Genomic DNA, 16,762 nt, shown 5'->3' with positions numbered 1-16,762 from the left:
AGTCTCAACATTACCCCAAATATTAGTAACTTAGCTAGCTAGCTACTGGTGATGATAATAATAATATGATCCAACCAACATTTTATAGTAATTATCTCACGATATTCATGTCATCATTAAAGTTACATTGCAGATGTAAAATGTTAATAAACAACAAATTATATTTTGTAATGTAATGCTTGATCTGGAATCAAACTAATTTAGGCTACTGTAACTGTTGAAAAAAAAAATCGTTATGATACTTACCGGAGTGTCTGTAAATGATGATTTTCTTTCGTTGTGTATCATTTCTCACCCAGTCAGATTTCAATGCAATAATTGGCCACTTCTTGCATTGGCAGTAGTTTCACAGCCAATCATGTTTCAGTACAACCACAGGGTCATTCACATGACGTAAACACCAAATACGTCTCGTTACATAACGGGTGGCGAGGCGTCACAGGAGCCTTGCAGAGCCTGATCCACTAAAACAAACCTGAAAACTAACTTCACATGCGCAATTATGAATTTTTTATTTCCAATTTTGTAAGCCCGGCGGCTGCCTTTTTTGACCTGGCGTATCGCCGGGCCTGTAGAATGGTAGGGGAACCGCTGCATTTATTACGTTATTAAAAGTTTTGATAATTTGAAGCGTGCTGAAAGTAGGCTAGATACAAACCTCTTGGTGTATTTTAATATGTTTTGTTGTATTAATGTACAGGTTTGAGGTTTATTATTATTAATATTATTATTATTATTATTGTTGTGCTCTAAGCGTAGTCAACACAACTATGTTCTGATATTTACAGGGTTACCTTTTAGTGGATTTAATTGTTTTCAAACCACTGTATATAAAAAGACAATGATAATACTTTCGCTTTATACTTGATGGTGTTCAATACAATGTAATGTTATAAAACAAAACTGTTACTTGGTTCCCCCTGACACATCTTTTACAAGATACAAGTTACAAGGTTGTGTGTTAGCGGCTTCTCAATGACCGCATGAACCATGTGAAGCTAGAGATCTAACGTATTCGCTAGTCTCCAATGTGGTCCTGGTCTGCTGGCAAATACTGTAAATAAACGTCGGAGGGGTTTAATTGAAGTGTTACGGTAATGTCTTCTGTAGTTTCTGTATGTCACTAGGTGACCACCTAGGGCATTAAACATTTTGCTCCTATTTGCATTAAGAATTACATTTATTTAACAGGAAGTTGCATTGAAAGCAGTATTTGAATATTGATATTTTATAAACAGCAGCTAAGATATATTTTTACAGATGTAAAACGTGTGTAGCTGGGACCAAAAAGAATTTACATGCAGAAGATCCTCTTATAAACTATATTTGTTGCAATTAAGATTTTTTCACATGTGTCTTATTGCAGTTAGTGTTAAGTGATAGTCTAAATGCAAACTGAGTTAGACATAAGCAGGTCTGCGCCCTGTAATAAACCCACTAAAATGTAGCCTCTTGTTTCAGGGATTCGCTGTTGGCGGCGGCAGCACAGAACATATCAAGGTTATAAACAAACTTCTTAAATACCCTCTGAGACAAAGCATTTAAAGTTACTCCCACCCCCCAACCCCCCCCCCCCCCCCCCGCTCCCAGAAAAAAAAAAAAAAAACCTGTCACTTTGTTGTTTCTTTTCCAGGCAGTCTCAATCCCCAGCCTGGGTGGGAGGTTTTGGTGCTCAGCCGGCGCAAGGACAGGGGGCTCCTGCTGTAATGCCAAACCAAGCGGGCTTTGGGATGGCAGGTTATCAGACACAGTGAGCTGGAACTCTCCATAAATATACTTGTTAAAAAAAATCAGTTAAATAAGGTTCAACCTTTAATTTGAGAATGTAAAGAGACGAGCATGTTTACACCTGGAAAGTAGAATATTTATTTTAAATCTGAAAACTAGCTTTTGGTGGAGAAAAGAAATGTCTCTAGATTTTGTTTTTTTTAAAGGGGGCGGGGTGGGATTTTTTATTTTTTTTTGCTTTTCTCTCGGAGAGTACATTGTTTTCATGTGTAAGAAAGAAAAAAAAAATAGTTGACAAAGGACTTTTTGAAATTCTTCTCTGAATTTTCACGCTACGATGCAGTAGAGCAGAAACCGCAACCTAAATTGGACAATCTTTAGTTTATCATTCTACATTGCTGGCAACAAAGATGCACATTGTAAAGGGATTTTCAAAATATACAATATGTATGTCATCACTGTAAAGGGTGTTTTGCAAAAGGTAGTGTTTTAAATTCATTTTAAATTTCGATTTTTAACCTGTGGACCAATTCCTGCTGAAATGTATTATTCTTCTGGCTCTAAATGGCCTTTCACCGCATCTTATGAATTTCTAGTGTATAAAAACCGTAAAAAATTGTTTACAGATTCACTAGCATATAGAACTGGTGACGTCTAAATCTTGCTTGTTATGTGAAGTGCTTGATTGGAAACAGTCTGCTAAGTTATTGTAAATCCTGTTTAGTTTGCAGGGGCCAGAAGTCCAAAAGCTTGTATATCAAACTGCAATTATTTTTTGGAACTTTTGGAATTTCAGTTTACTATTGTTCTGTTGCATACATGCAGCAATATATATATAAATATATTTTTAAATTAAGCTTTTACCCTAGCTATATTTACATATATTCTTTATCACCAAGCTTGTTTCTTTTGCAGCCTCTTTCTTCTAGTAAATCCCCTTTCTTTGATGCTGTAATATAAATATGGCATATACATAATTTCTTGCACAAACATGTAATAGGTAATCGGGGTTGAATGCTACACGTGTAAATAAACTTTGATAACTTAGTACCAATAGTTTTTAAAGCATGCTTTCCCATATTGTAGCACAATTGTTGTAGTAAAATACAAACAGTAAGCTGTACAATTCTAAAGGCCATTGTACACTGGATCTGATCATGCATCTGATTTTAACATGTGTCCTAAGAAGAAAAAATCGATCATGTGCATTCCCTATTGCACCATGCACACTGAGTCTGTAATTGTATGATGGTGATGCATCAGTTTTGGAATCAAAACAAGTTAGATTTGATGTGCATTAAAAATTTATATTGACCAATGAAAAACAACTGAAGAGGGATGGATTCTTACAGTTCCCTAACAAAATGAAAAAACTGATTGTGTTTCGCTAAACAAGAATTACTTCGATTAAATACAACAAAGATTACAAAGAAAACGTATGGAAAGACATTGCCGTGGACTTGGGCATGAATGATATGTATTATAAAACAAGAAATTGTGAACTAGTAGCATATATAAACAAGTGGATTTTGTGCAGTATAGGTTATAACAACCATATTTTTTTTAACACATAGAAGAGAGTGGCAGGGTATGAAATTGATAATTTCTAGCTCCATACACAGAATAAGTATTTTCGGTAGCTCACTGCTAGCTTCCCAATTTTTTGATTTATACAGGAGCGAGTGTTTGAAATAAAATATTGGTCTCATGGTTTCTGATGCTATGACAACTGTATGCAGTTGTGTAATATAATTATTTGTAATGTATTACAATACATTATTATAGATCTAATAGAAATGTAATTAGGAAATGTTTTAACTTCCATCTTAGTGCACTAAATTTATTTTTTTTTGTGTTTAAAGTTATGTAACAATTAACAACATAATCGTATTAATTTTTTTATTAAAATACTGAAACTAGGTATATTTACTACAAAGCCACCCGTACACATCAGTGATCTGAAGTATGATATTCATGCATCTAGTGTGCATTGGATTGATGCACGACTTTTTGGGATGACAGATGATAAATGACGGAATGGATCCAGTGGGCAACAGCCTTAAAGCCGTAGATAAAGAATGTGGAACGTGTGACTGACATTTATTGGTTCTGTGTGACATAAATTAAACAATTTTAAAAAGGAAGCCTTAAGTTTAATTTTACAATATTTTAATGCATTACTCCCCTCCCCATCACCTTTTCTTCATCAGAGTTTGTGACAACCATAATAATAATAATAATAATAAATAAAAACTTTTACATGGTCACACAAGTTATGAAATATCTTGAGAGCTTGAAATATGTTAGTGTTTTCTTTTTTTGGTCTTGAAATATATTGCCCATTGTAATATATGATTTTTCTATGGCAATCTTGTTAAACATGTAATCGTGAACTGTTCTTTGTGCCATTTTGTTAATGGAGATGCAGTTTTAAACTGCACGAAGCTGTGATTCTTTTTTTAAACAGTTTGAGGGTGGTTTGCATGTTTTAAAAAAAAAAAAATGTACAAATGCTGGATTGCTTGAGTAACAGGTGTAAATGGCTAAATCATGAAGATGTTTGAATGATGAATAAACTTTAGTTATTGTCTGAATTTCATGACTTCAAGTTAAACCAAGTCTCAATAAATTGAAATTTGGAACCAAACCCATTTTGTTTCATTGTTTTATTATTGTGTGGGTGTCAGAACACACAGTGAACAAATTCTAAAGGCTTTTAAAATATATTTTTACATTGAGGTTTGTTGCATTAAAAGCCCTCTGAAGTATTGTGAACAGGCAGCATTGTGGGGCTACCTTTTAATGGCTGCACAAATAGCAGACAGAGCAAGGCTATAAACAATTGTTATTCTTGTTCAGCTGAAGATGCTGGGCTGGCAGGTAATCATCTCTGGTTGTTCTGGAGGTAGTTATCTGCTTTTAGTTCGAGAAGTAACAGAATTGTAGTCCTGGGTTTGGTGGTTGTGCTCTACTCCTTGCTCTGGTTATGTCTCCCACAAGTGGAGAGACTGTGGCTGGGCTTAATTGATTATTAATTAGCCAGTCTGCACGTGTATTTGGCAGGGACAGCATTTTTCCCTATTCCTGACAAACTGGAATAACAAAAACAAATAATACATTTTATACAGGGGATTGCACCCTGTTATAAGTATCCTGGTTTCTCAGTCAAATGTTATCAGCATACAAATACGTTTAAAATTCCCATCCCTTGTATGTAGCCCGGCTGCAAATTTGCGCTATTCCTTTAAATAAAAATGTTATATTTCTTGTAACATAGTTAGAATGCACCAGAATCACATTTACTAGCTTGCTACACCTAAGCACAATTCTATTGGACAGGTTTCCCCTCTGAACCAATTAGCCAACAGGTAGTGGAATTTGGGGGTGGGACTTACCAATTTGATTGGGTTTGTGCGAGAGACAAAGGAGGTTCGAGAGAGTGCGAAGGAACAGAGGCAATGTGAGGGAGTGAAAGAAAAGTTTTATAGTAAAATAAATATTATCTGAACGATATATTTTGTACTTTATTAGCAGAGTATAAGAGGCTAATATATTTCAGTAAACCAAATGTTTGCTGTAGACAGTCGTCATTTTATGGTATAGTCTTTTTGTTTATTATTAATTTACTTTTCTGCTGGCGTCTGGAACTGCTGCCGAGACCCAGATAGCACTCGGGGTGACCAGGAGAAAGCCCCGAGTACGTCTGGCCACGTTGGAAAAGACTATTTTTCAGCTGTCGTTGTGTTTGTTATGTCCTTCTACGAACTTACCTTGTAAGAAAGAAACTGAACTGTGTTGCTGGTCGTGAGTACTGCTTACATTCAAAACACCGTTTTTTTTTTTTGTTTTAAGTATAATTTTGTTGCTTATTTGATATAAATAAGTGAAGGGGCATTTTTTTTTTTTTTTTTTTTTATTATTGCCACTACGTACCCGAGCGACGGTTCAGGCCTGCAACGTGATATTTCTGTTATATTAGTGCACGTATTCAGTACACGTGTGTGCATGTGTGTGTGGGCCCACTGTAGTGTAAGTGTTTAATTATTTTGTATAGCAACGCATATTATTTGAGTAAATATATTATTTCTAATATTGGTAATATGTTATTTGTTTTAAGACATAGCCTTTTTCTATTGATTGTGTGTGTGTTATTATTGATAATAATTCCTATTAAGGGGTACATGTGTATTTAGATGTGCATTAAGAAACAGTACGACTATATCTCTAACAGACAAATTATAATTTAAATAAGCATTGGGAACCCAGGCCTCGTCACTTACAGTGGGTTAGGAGTTGTGTACTTCAGACTCTTAACAGGGGTGGGAGGGGCGTTACACGTATAAACTCTAAAGAAGTGGTAAAACGTATAATAATATGCTAGACGTATAACCGGTCACGTGACATGTCACCAAGCGCATATTTTATGCATTGATTTTAGTCATTTATCATCAGTAGTCCGTCGCAAAAAGGTTTGGCAATTGCCTTCAAGTAGCTTTTTTAATTGGTGCAACAGAAAGATTGACACCGGGGCGGGTTTTATTCTCTGTCGATCTGGCGCTTCATTGGTGCACTGTGTGTGTTTATGCCTGTAGTAGACATGGTATGGTATCAATTCCATGGCGAGGTTAAATAACGTTTAACCCTGTGCATTTATTCAGTGCTTGCCAGGTGCGTCGGGTCCAATTTATTTTCAGGCGCAGTTTATTTTACACGCGCTGTGTACATTTTATTCTTTTTTTTTTTTTTTTTTTTTTTTTTTTTTTTTTTTTTTTAAAACCGGTATAAAGGGCATTGAATGGCAAAAGGACACTCAGTACTGCATCTACAGCCAAGCCCCACCCCTTGTTCGCTGTATTTTTCACATACCTCTTTACAGACATGCATACTGATAAATCATCTCCTGATCACTTGTTTAATCACCAAAGTTATCAATAATGCATTCCAAAAAACTCTGCAAATGTCTGTGATATTCTTTAAGCACTGGCTGCATAAGCAGCTACCTCTTTTGTTATGTCTGTGTTATCGCTGTAGTGGATGGGGCTATGAGATACGCACTTTTTTCGGTTTCATTCGGCGCCTATCGGTATCACTCGGCCATTGAAAGGTTTTCTCTACTTTTTCAGGAGAAAAAACAACTAGAGACCCGTGCTTTACGTCATTTTTAATGTCAGACAGGGTCCAACATCAGACTGGAAAGGGAAAATTGTAATGTCAGACCTAGTCCGGCATAGGACCGCAAAGGGTTAATAAACATTTTTTTCTGAGTTGGTTCTATATTTGAAGTGGTATCTCTAAACAAAGGAAGCCACGTTTGCAAGTATTTTGAGGAACAGACGAGAAAACCATGGTATGTAAATTGCCAAACAAAATTGCCGTACCACAAAAACACAAGTTCAGTGTTCACAGTTTGAAATGAAAATATGCAGAATTGTTGATGGAGTTACTGATGACAATAAAAAGCAAACACCCATAACATTCGCTATAGATTTCGCTGAACAGGGCGTGATCACGGTATCCCCTATGAGGACAGTGCGTGTGAATCGTGAATGCAGCATTTTTTAAATCAGTGGAAGATGATCCCAATACTATGCCGACCCATAAAACAATAACAGCGAGGCTGGAAAAACTTAGAATCGTGCTACAGCTGTTCATACAAAGCTTTCAAAGGGAGAATAAGCTGCAATTACCACAGACTCATGAACCCCATTCCCCAATCTTTACTTAGGTTGAAGGCTTTTATCACTTGAAGTAGTTCTGTAAGCTTTTTGGACCGAACAGCTGTTTGTTTGGTACAGTTTTTTTGTATGTTGGAACTACTGCACCACAGTAAAGGACCCCGTGACACAGTGCAAACAAGTAGGCCAGGCATCTCTTTTTACAATTTAATGTAAAGTTGTGTGGATACATGAATTTGAATACTATACATGATTTGGGAATACTTGACCATATACAATTAATTACACAAGGCAGCAAACATTTTATTAATTACTTAATACATTACTTGATTGTGTGTTAATTTGGCATTTCAAATAGGACTTGTGGCAATTTTTGGGAGATTTATGTACACTAGTACAGTATGTAGAGGAGAGTGATGTTTGATTCGAGTACTCGGAAATTGTAATTCTCAAGTACTTCTCTCGAGCAAAAAGTCCCATCTCTACTATCAAAGACAACAGACTTTTTAATATCAGTCAGTTTTCTTTAAAATTCCAAAATATTGTGCTATTTTATCCAGAAGTGAAAGTATTTCCAACTTTTTTTTCAATTGTAAGCACAACTTGCTTTAGCTTTCGTGCTGTACAGTGGGTGATTATAGTTTTTTTTTTTTTTTTTTTTTTTTTTTTTTTAAGAAATTTGGGGCAAAGTTTGAGATATATATATATAAAGAAAACGTAGTAGGTTCCTGTTTTTGTTGTTAAATTAACCTTTAAGAAACACGCTATTCTAAAAACATTATACTATCAGAAATTGTTTTTATATAAATAAACACCTCTGCTTGGTTAAACAGCATCACATGACCATGCGTGTACATATAGCGTATACCACTGCTTGCATACTGATGAGCCACATCACACTAAATAAATCACTACGCACCTCTACATTCTAAATTCCATGACAAACTGCCATTTTATTTGTTATTAGTTATAAATCACTGCCAAAAATGAGTGGCATTTCACTTATTTCCTTTAATATATTTGAGGATGAAAATCCACATAATTGGTACAACACCGACTTTCTGAGTGAAGACAGCAGTCCATCTGAAAATAAATAAATAAGTGCAACAGCAAGAACAGGCACAACAGTAGATGAGGAACAGCTAAATGAAATAGAAGAAAACAAAGACTGAAACCCCCCCCCCCCCAAAAAAAAAACTACAGCATGGGCTGGTTAATGTACTTAAAAAAAGGATATTCATATGGAGGCTGTCCGACAACTAACAAACATATTTTGCGATCCAAAAGCCTGAAAACAGTACTAGAATATGTGAACCTCACATATAACGACCTTACAAACTCACCTCAAGATCTGACTTCAGTCTCCATTGTAGCTGCTCTCCTACTTCCTTAGTATCATTTGAAACTCCGCCTGTCATCACATCTTGTGTTCAGCTCTCCAGTTTCTAGTGAGATGGCACTTTCAGTGCAGAAATTCACAATAAACTAACGTGCACAATTTATTTTTAATAAACAAAAAATTAATTAAATTTGGGACTATATTACACTGCAGATGTGGTTTCACAATACAAGTTTCTGGTTTTGTCTTAATTTAAATGTGTTTTAATTAAAAGAAGAAGTAATTTACAAACCGATAACCAAGATCATGCAGCAGTCTCTTGACACAGGGGTGGTACCGACAGACTGGAAAATTGCAAACGTAATACCGATCTACAAAAAGGGAAACAAAACTGAACCAGGTAACTACAGACCAGTAAGCCTGACTTCTATTATATGCAAACTTATGGAAACTATAATAAGATCCAAAATGGAAAATTACCTATATGGTAACAGTGTCCTGGGAGACAGTCAACATGGTTTTAGGAAAGGGAGATCATGTCTAACTAACTTGCTTGATTTTTTTGAGGATGCAACATCGATAATGGATAATTGCAAAGCATATGACATGGTTTATTTAGATTTCCACAAAGCTTTTGACAAAGTTCCACACAAAAGATTAATTCTCAAACTGAACGCAGTTGGGATTCAAGGAAACACATGTACATGGATTAGGGAGTGGTTAACATGTAGAAAACAGAAAGTACTGATTAGAGGAAAAACCTCAGAATGGAGTGTGGTAACCAGTGGTGTACCACAGGGATCAATATTAGGTCCTCTGCTATTCCTAATCTACATTAATGATTTAGATTCCGGTATAGTAAGCACACTTGTTAAATTTGCAGACGACACAAAAGTAGGAGGAGTGGCAAACACTGTTGCAGCAGCAAAGGTCATTCAAGATGATCTAGACAAGATTCAGAACTGGGCAGAAACATGGCAAATGACATTTAATAGAGAAAAGTGTAAGGTACTGCACGCAGGAAATAAAAATGTACATTATAAATATCATATGGGAGATACTGAAATTGGAGAAGGAATCTATGAAAAAGACCTAGGAGTTTTTGTTGACTCAGAAATGTCTTCATCTAGACAATGTGGGGAAGCTATAAAAAAGGCTAACAAGATGCTCGGATACATTGTGAAAAGTGCTGAATTTAAATCAAGGGAAGTAATGTTAAAACTGTACAATGCACTAGTAAGACCTCATTTTGAATATTGTGTGCAGTTCTGGTCACCTCACTATAAAAAAGATATTGCTGCTCTGGAAAGAGTGCAAAGAAGAGCGACCAGAATTATTCCGGGCTTAAAAGGCATGTCATATGCAGACAGGCTAAAAGAACTGAATCTGTTCAGTCTTGAACAAAGAAGACTACGTGGCGCCCTAATCAAGCATTCAAAATTCTAAAAGGTATTGACAGTGTCGACCCAAGGGACTTTTTCAGCCTGAAAAAAGAAACAAGGACCAGGGGTCACAAATGGAGATTAGACAAAGGGGTATTCAGAACAGAAAATAGGAGGCACTTTTTTACACAGAGAATTGTGAGGGTCTGGAATCAACTTCCCAGTAATGTTGTTGAGGCTGACACCCTGGGATCCTTCAAGATGCTGCTTGATGAGATTTTGGGATCAATAAGCTTCTATCAACCAAACGAGCAAGATGGGCCGAATGGCCTCCTCTCGTTTGTAAACTTTCTTATGTTCTTATGTTCTTAAGGACAGTTGGGCCAGCAGTCCCTTCCATCTCTGCAGCCGCCCCCTCACCTTGTCCAACAGACCCTCACAGTTCTTTTTCATGTAGTTCTCTGTTCCGAGGTGCACCCCCAGAACTTTAATGCCTGTTCTGTTCCATTCCAGCCCCTCAAGCAGGACAGGAGGGGTGCCCTCATCCCAGCTGCCCGACAGGAAGGTGTCACATTTTGCCCAGTTTACTCTGGCAGAAGATGCTCTCTGGAACTCATTTAGAGTCTGCTGCATTGCTTGGATATCTGCATCCCCACTCACAAACACAGTCACATCGTCTACGTAGGCAGACACCTTCACTGTGGCAGAGGAGGGTGTGGAGGGCGAGGAGGGCACTGTCCATCCAGCTAACCCTACCCTCAGCAGGTACAGCAGGGGCTCTATAACCAGTGAATACAGCATACCAGACAGGGCGCAGCCCTGCTTATTACCCCTGCACACTGGGAAGGGCTGACTCAGCCCATTGTTGATCTTTAAAATACTAAACATGTTGGAATATAAATGCCAAATATAAGAGATAAAACCAGGGCTGAACCCGAAGGCCTCCAGTGTTTTAAAGAGGTAGGTGTGGTCAACTCTATCGAAAGCTTTCTCTTGATCCAGGGAGACCATTCCTACATCAAAATCACAAATATCATTTACAGTTAAAAAATCTTGAATAAAAAACAAGTTATCAAAAATAGAGTGACCTGGTATACAATATGTTTGGTCCATATGTACCACAGTTCCAATAACTGTTTTTAATCTATTAGCGATTGTTTTTGATAAAAATCAGAACATAAAAGTAACTCAGGTCTCCAATTCTTAAGCTGGCAAAGGTCTCCCTTCTTGGGCAGCAGTGTAACCACTGCCCTATGGCAGCTAAGAGGCAGTTCCTTGTGGCTGAGGCTCTTTCTCAGAACCTGAAGCAAATCCTTCCCCATTATATCCCAGAAAATGTTATAAAATTCTGCTGGCAGTCCATCGATCCCGGGAACTTTTTCACTGGAGAGCTGCTTAACAGCAGCGGTCATCTCCTGTTGGGTCAACGTCCAGCTGAATCTGCTCTTCCTTACTGAGGCTGGGTAACCCCTGGAGCAGCCGTTCAGTGTCCTCTAGGTAGCACAGTTCTTTATTATAAAGTTCCTTGTAAAAACACACCGCCTCTCTGATGATTTCCTCCTGGGTGTGCAGTTCTTTCCCACCAGGAGTCCTGATACAGCACAGCTGTCTACTGTCCGCTCTCTTCCTTTCCAGGTTGAAGAAGTAACTGGTGGGGGCATCCATGTCTCTCAACTCCATGAATATGGAACATACAATCGCCCCCTTCACCATTTTCTTCAGCAAGCTCCCCAGCGCGAGTTTCTGCTCTTTTAGGTTCTCTGGGGTCTGTTCTTTAAATTCTGAATTTAAACTTTTCTCTAGGAGGAGGATTTTTGACTCCAGTTCTCTCACGGCTGTGTTCAGTGACCTGGTTGCATTTATAGTATATTGTTGACAAAAACATTTTATTTGTATTTTGCCAATGTCCCACCACTGTCTTAAATCTTTATATTGTGCTTTTTCTTTTTTCCAAATTATCCAAAAAAGTTTGAATTGTTGCTTGAATTTTACATCTTGTAGTAAATTTACATTGAAATGCCAGTAAGATGTTCTGTGGGGTTCTGATTAAATTATTACTGTAATTAATAGACAGTGGTGGTCAGAGAGAGTACTGGGGATGATTCTTGCTTTGATTAATTTATTTAAATCATTTTTAGAAGTATAAAACCGGTCTAATCTCGCTCTATATACACAGTTTGTGTGATATTGAGACCAGGTGTACTGTCTTGAACTGGGGTGCAGGCATCTCCATATGTCAACCAGGTCACGGGACTCTAACATTGCAGGCAACTCTCTGGAGGACTGAGGGTGTGGTTCATCATTATTTCTATCAATATTAAAATTAACAGTACAATTAAAATCTTCTAGTACCACCACATTGTTCTTATTAATATTAAAAAGAGCTTGCTTTAATTTATAAAAAAAAAAAATTCGTTCCCCCCCTCTATTGGGGGCATAAATATTAATAAAAACATATACTGTACTACCCAGCCTAGCTCTTACTTTTAAAATCCTCCCTTTCTCAATTTCTTTCATATCTAATAAAACTGCGCCTAGGCTGGGTTTAAAACGCACGACTACTCCTGCACTAGTACTAACGGCGTGACTCATCACACACAGCCCCTTCCACTCCGCTCGCCACGCCTCCTCATTCTCCTGATCAGAGTGCGTTTCCTGCAGAAACACCACCCCCGCCTGCTTCTGCTCTAAAAACTCTACTAGCTGTGTCCTCTTAAAAGACTGTCTACAGCCGTTTAGATTAAAAGAAACAAAAACGCACTTTTCCATCATGGCTAAAAAAACTAACAGACTAAAACAAGTAATAAAAGAAGTTTCATAAAACACAGCCATTTTCAAACAAGAGATTTTGAACCACTATCAAAATCCTTCTTAATTTTCTGAACAATTTTTTTTAATCTATAACGTTTTGGCTGATCAAATTCTTCTATTGTTGCTTTCCTTGTGATAACATGAGAGGAGTGGAGAAATAACCTTAAATCAGGCAAAAAACTCTCTATTTCTACTCCCCTTTTCCCTTGTTTCTGTCATAAAATCATTTACCTGCTCAAGCGTGTATAATTTTTTCTTACTGACGGGTTGGCTATCAGGGATGTCTGAGATAAACGAGGAGTCAGAGTGCTCCCCCTCCATCTCTTCCGCGCTGTCCTCTCGCTCGCCCCCGAGAATCCGCTCCTCTGCAGCTCCCTCCGACTCCTCGACACCGGTCTCTGCCACATCTGTCACTATTTCAGGCGGCTGAGATTCAGCCAGCTGAGAGTCTTGTACCGCCCACGGCTCACCGTCCACTGTGTTTTCTTCCTCCACATTGGGAGGGACTGACGCCCCGTCTGGAGCTCTCAGTCTCCCTGTCTGCACTGGTTCAGAGTTCTGTACTGGCTGCGCTCTGCCATCCAGCAGCTCTGCAGCCTTCTGTTGAAATCTTTTCTTTTTAACAACTACCTTGAATGGTTCTTCACCATTCTCAGTAGTAGCTGTGTTATCCTCTGAACCCGTCAGTGACAGACTACGGCTGGGTCTCTTTGTGCGAGGCCTTGGTGTTGGTGGTTCTGCTCTGGTTTCCTTCGGCAACTGGATCGCCTCCTCCTCAGTCAGCACAGGCTCACTCTGCGGCTGCGCTGGGGGAGCCGACTCTTCCTCCCGCTCACCCCCAACTTCCTCCCCGCCAGCATCGCCCTGATCCTGCCCTGTCTCCGCTCTAGCCTCCATTCTCGGGCAGGCTTTCCTCTGGTGTCCCTGTTCTCCGTAGTAAAAACACCTCATCATCTCAGAACTGACGAACACCACACAATTCATTCCTTCTACATTAAAATTCCAGGCTACATTTATTACTTGATTTGGATCTTTTAATAACACAAACGCCTGCCTTCTAAATGACATGACGTGCCTAACACTGTTATTTTTACAACCCAGTGGGATTTCCTTAATTGGGGACACAAGTTTACCATAACGCGCTAAATTCTTTTCTAATGGCTCATTTTTTAAAAATGGGGGCACATTAGAAAAAACAACTTTCATTACCGGGGTTACTAGAGGGGAAACCTGAACAAATTTACTTTTTACTGTAAAGTCTTCCTCTACCAGCTTGCTTACCAGCAACACTTCCACTAAAAATATTACCAGCGCTTTATTCATTCTTGACGCTGACCTAATATTTTCAAATCCCCCACTTCTCCTACTGCCAGCAGACACTCCTCCACCGAAACCCCAGGGTCAAGCAGGCAACGGACCTCGTGTCGGCGGGTGAGAGCCCCCGGCCCTCCTGAATGAGACCCCATTACGGGATCCCCAAACACACACCACTAACCTACGAACTAACAATTACATACCCCAAGAAGAACAACTAAGTAACTATCAAAACAAACAAAATAAATAAATAAAGTTTTAAATTTGCCGGTCATACCGCACCGGCGTTACACCTCTGCAAGCCCTTCCCACAATCCTCCACGAGAGAGAGAGAGAGAGAGAGAGAGAGAGAAATGAGAAGACATGCAGGTCATATTATACCATTAGAAAAAAATCTTTATTTAAGTTTCACCCTTTTGTTAATTGTTGCTCAAAATTAACCCAATAATTCAGACACATGGAACATCTTAAACAGTATCATCCACAATGGGGAAAAACTAAATTCAACTAATGAGCTAAATAAAATAAAAAAACTGAAAAATAATTAGGAATAAAATCTGATAAAAAAAATAAGATTCCAAACAAATATTACAACCTATATTAGAGAACTGCTCCTCCTGCTTCTCTCTCTTGATGCTTATTTTGTGGGTGGACGCATCAAAGTGTGCCTCCTATTTTTAAAGGTGGCAAAGCGGTCAATGACACTATTGTGGCTTAGTGGCCCAAGCACTTCACCCTCAATGGACATGGCTGCAAGACTTGCAAGCCTTTTCTGACCCATTGTCTTACGCAACAAGGAGTGCCGCCGGTGCAGTGCTACAGGACCTTTCACAGGAGCAGCTGCTCACAGGAATTGTGAGGGCAACCTGAATGATTTCCTTCAGAGGAGGAAACATATCATCATCCAGGAGGTTATGCACAGCAAGCATATCTTTGGGAGGACATCCAGCCTCTCTTTTCCAGGCAAGAAAGTTTCTGGGCACCAACATCTCTTCTGTTTTAACATCAATACCGTAGTGCTTGGCAAACTCAGTTAAGCATGATGTATCTAGGAAGTTTTTTGAGTTGGGGCTGCATGCCTGTATGTCTTTGAGCAGACCTGCATCTACAGTCAAGAACCGCTGGTCAAGCTCACAAACCATTCTGTCCAAGCAGGGAAGCAACAACTCTGTTTTCATTGTTTGGGAACATGACAATTCTGTGCCTAAACCCAAGGAGGTCTCCACCACAAAATCTCCCATTTTCCTTTGTTTGCGCTTTCTTGCTGCATCTGCCTCTGGAATATTGTTAATTTCACAGAGTGCTTTGGTTCTGTCATACAGTCTCTTTCTGGAGGAACTTGTGTAATCCCTCAGTTATAGAAAGAAGGGACTGAAACATCAGTAGCAAAACACAGTGGAGAACTTATGGAGCTTTGCTCTCAGACCAACAGCCATGGGGGATCAAATGCAGATAGACAAAAATAGCAGTTAAAGTGTCCAGGACTGCATTTATGGACCGCAGCTGGCAGGCCCAGCGAGTGTTTGAGAGCTGTACAAGTTCAGCTGATGCTAGTCCAAGTTTGGACTGAGCTTCTTTGAACTTGTGGTGATCAACTAGGGATGTACTGAAAAACGAATACACATTCTCCAAGAAACTGAAAAACTCAGCAGCCTCTGGAATAGCCCTGCAAGTATGACACAACACCAAATTAAGCTCATGAGCATAGCAATGTACATAAATTGCCTCCAGATGCAGCACTCTGACATGTGCTTGCACACCTCCTTTGGACCCACTCATGACAGCTGCACTATCATAGGTCCGTGCAACGCACTTTAGGCCTGCTACCCCTCTCATTTGGAGCTGCTGTTGCAACTCATTTGCTATCGATTGGGTATCAAATGACTTGATTTCTGCTAGTGCTAGTAAACGCTCCTTAACTGTCCCCTCTGTCACATACCTAACACACAGAGCCAACTGTTGAGACTGCCCATCCCTGGCCTCATCCGCCATACTGGCATACATTCCAGACTTTGACATCTCAGAGACTATGGTGTCCGTAATCTCTTGAGCACAGCATTCGATCATGCCATTCTGAGATTCTGGAGAGAGAGATACGTCGCATTTGATGGATTGTACCTTTGCAGGAAAGGGTCAAACTCCTTCAAAAGCTCCACACATTTTAGGAAGTACCCTCTATTTGTGCTTTCACTAGATTCATCACTGGCATGGAAAGAGAGTCCCTGTCTTCCTAACATTGAGGTGACCGCAACAATTCTCCTGATACACCCTTCTCTCTGCAATATCACTAGCATGGGCAGATGTTAAAATCTGAGCAATGTTCCCATGATTGCTAGTTGCCTAGTAGCTTTGCCATGCCACAACACTGTCTCTGTGTGTTTGTGCCATCACATGTTTACCGAAGATAAACAAAGCTTTTTTCAAATTTTTGCAGCCATTACTGACAAAAGAATCAAATTTAATGTTTTTGCCAAAAACTCTACATGGAAAGCAGAAAGCTGCGTTTTTGTGGA

The 16,762-nt window shown here is 38.9% G+C and overlaps 1 protein-coding gene across 6 annotated transcripts in view; it reads left to right on the top strand.

Annotated features, from left to right (window-relative positions):
* The window catches only part of LOC121321993 (nucleolysin TIAR), a 66,701-nt gene extending 63,899 nt beyond the window's left edge, over nucleotides 1-2,802 (top strand). For 4 of the 6 annotated variants that reach the window (XM_041261392.1, XM_041261390.1, XM_041261394.1 and 1 more), the window contains 2 exons: nucleotides 1,462-1,500; nucleotides 1,634-2,802. In XM_041261392.1, the coding sequence (XP_041117326.1) occupies nucleotides 1,462-1,500; nucleotides 1,634-1,754 (160 nt within the window). In that variant the 3' untranslated portion in view covers nucleotides 1,755-2,802. The remainder of the gene's footprint in view (nucleotides 1-1,461; nucleotides 1,501-1,633) is intronic. The other 2 variants (XM_041261393.1, XM_041261391.1) reach the window with 1 other exon arrangement.
* Nucleotides 2,803-16,762: the final 13,960 nt, after the last annotated feature.

This window comes from Polyodon spathula, chromosome 10 (genome assembly GCF_017654505.1).
Source record: "Polyodon spathula isolate WHYD16114869_AA chromosome 10, ASM1765450v1, whole genome shotgun sequence".
NCBI classification, from domain to species: domain Eukaryota; kingdom Metazoa; phylum Chordata; class Actinopteri; order Acipenseriformes; family Polyodontidae; genus Polyodon; species Polyodon spathula.
This window is presented reverse-complemented; position numbering and strand designations above follow the sequence as displayed.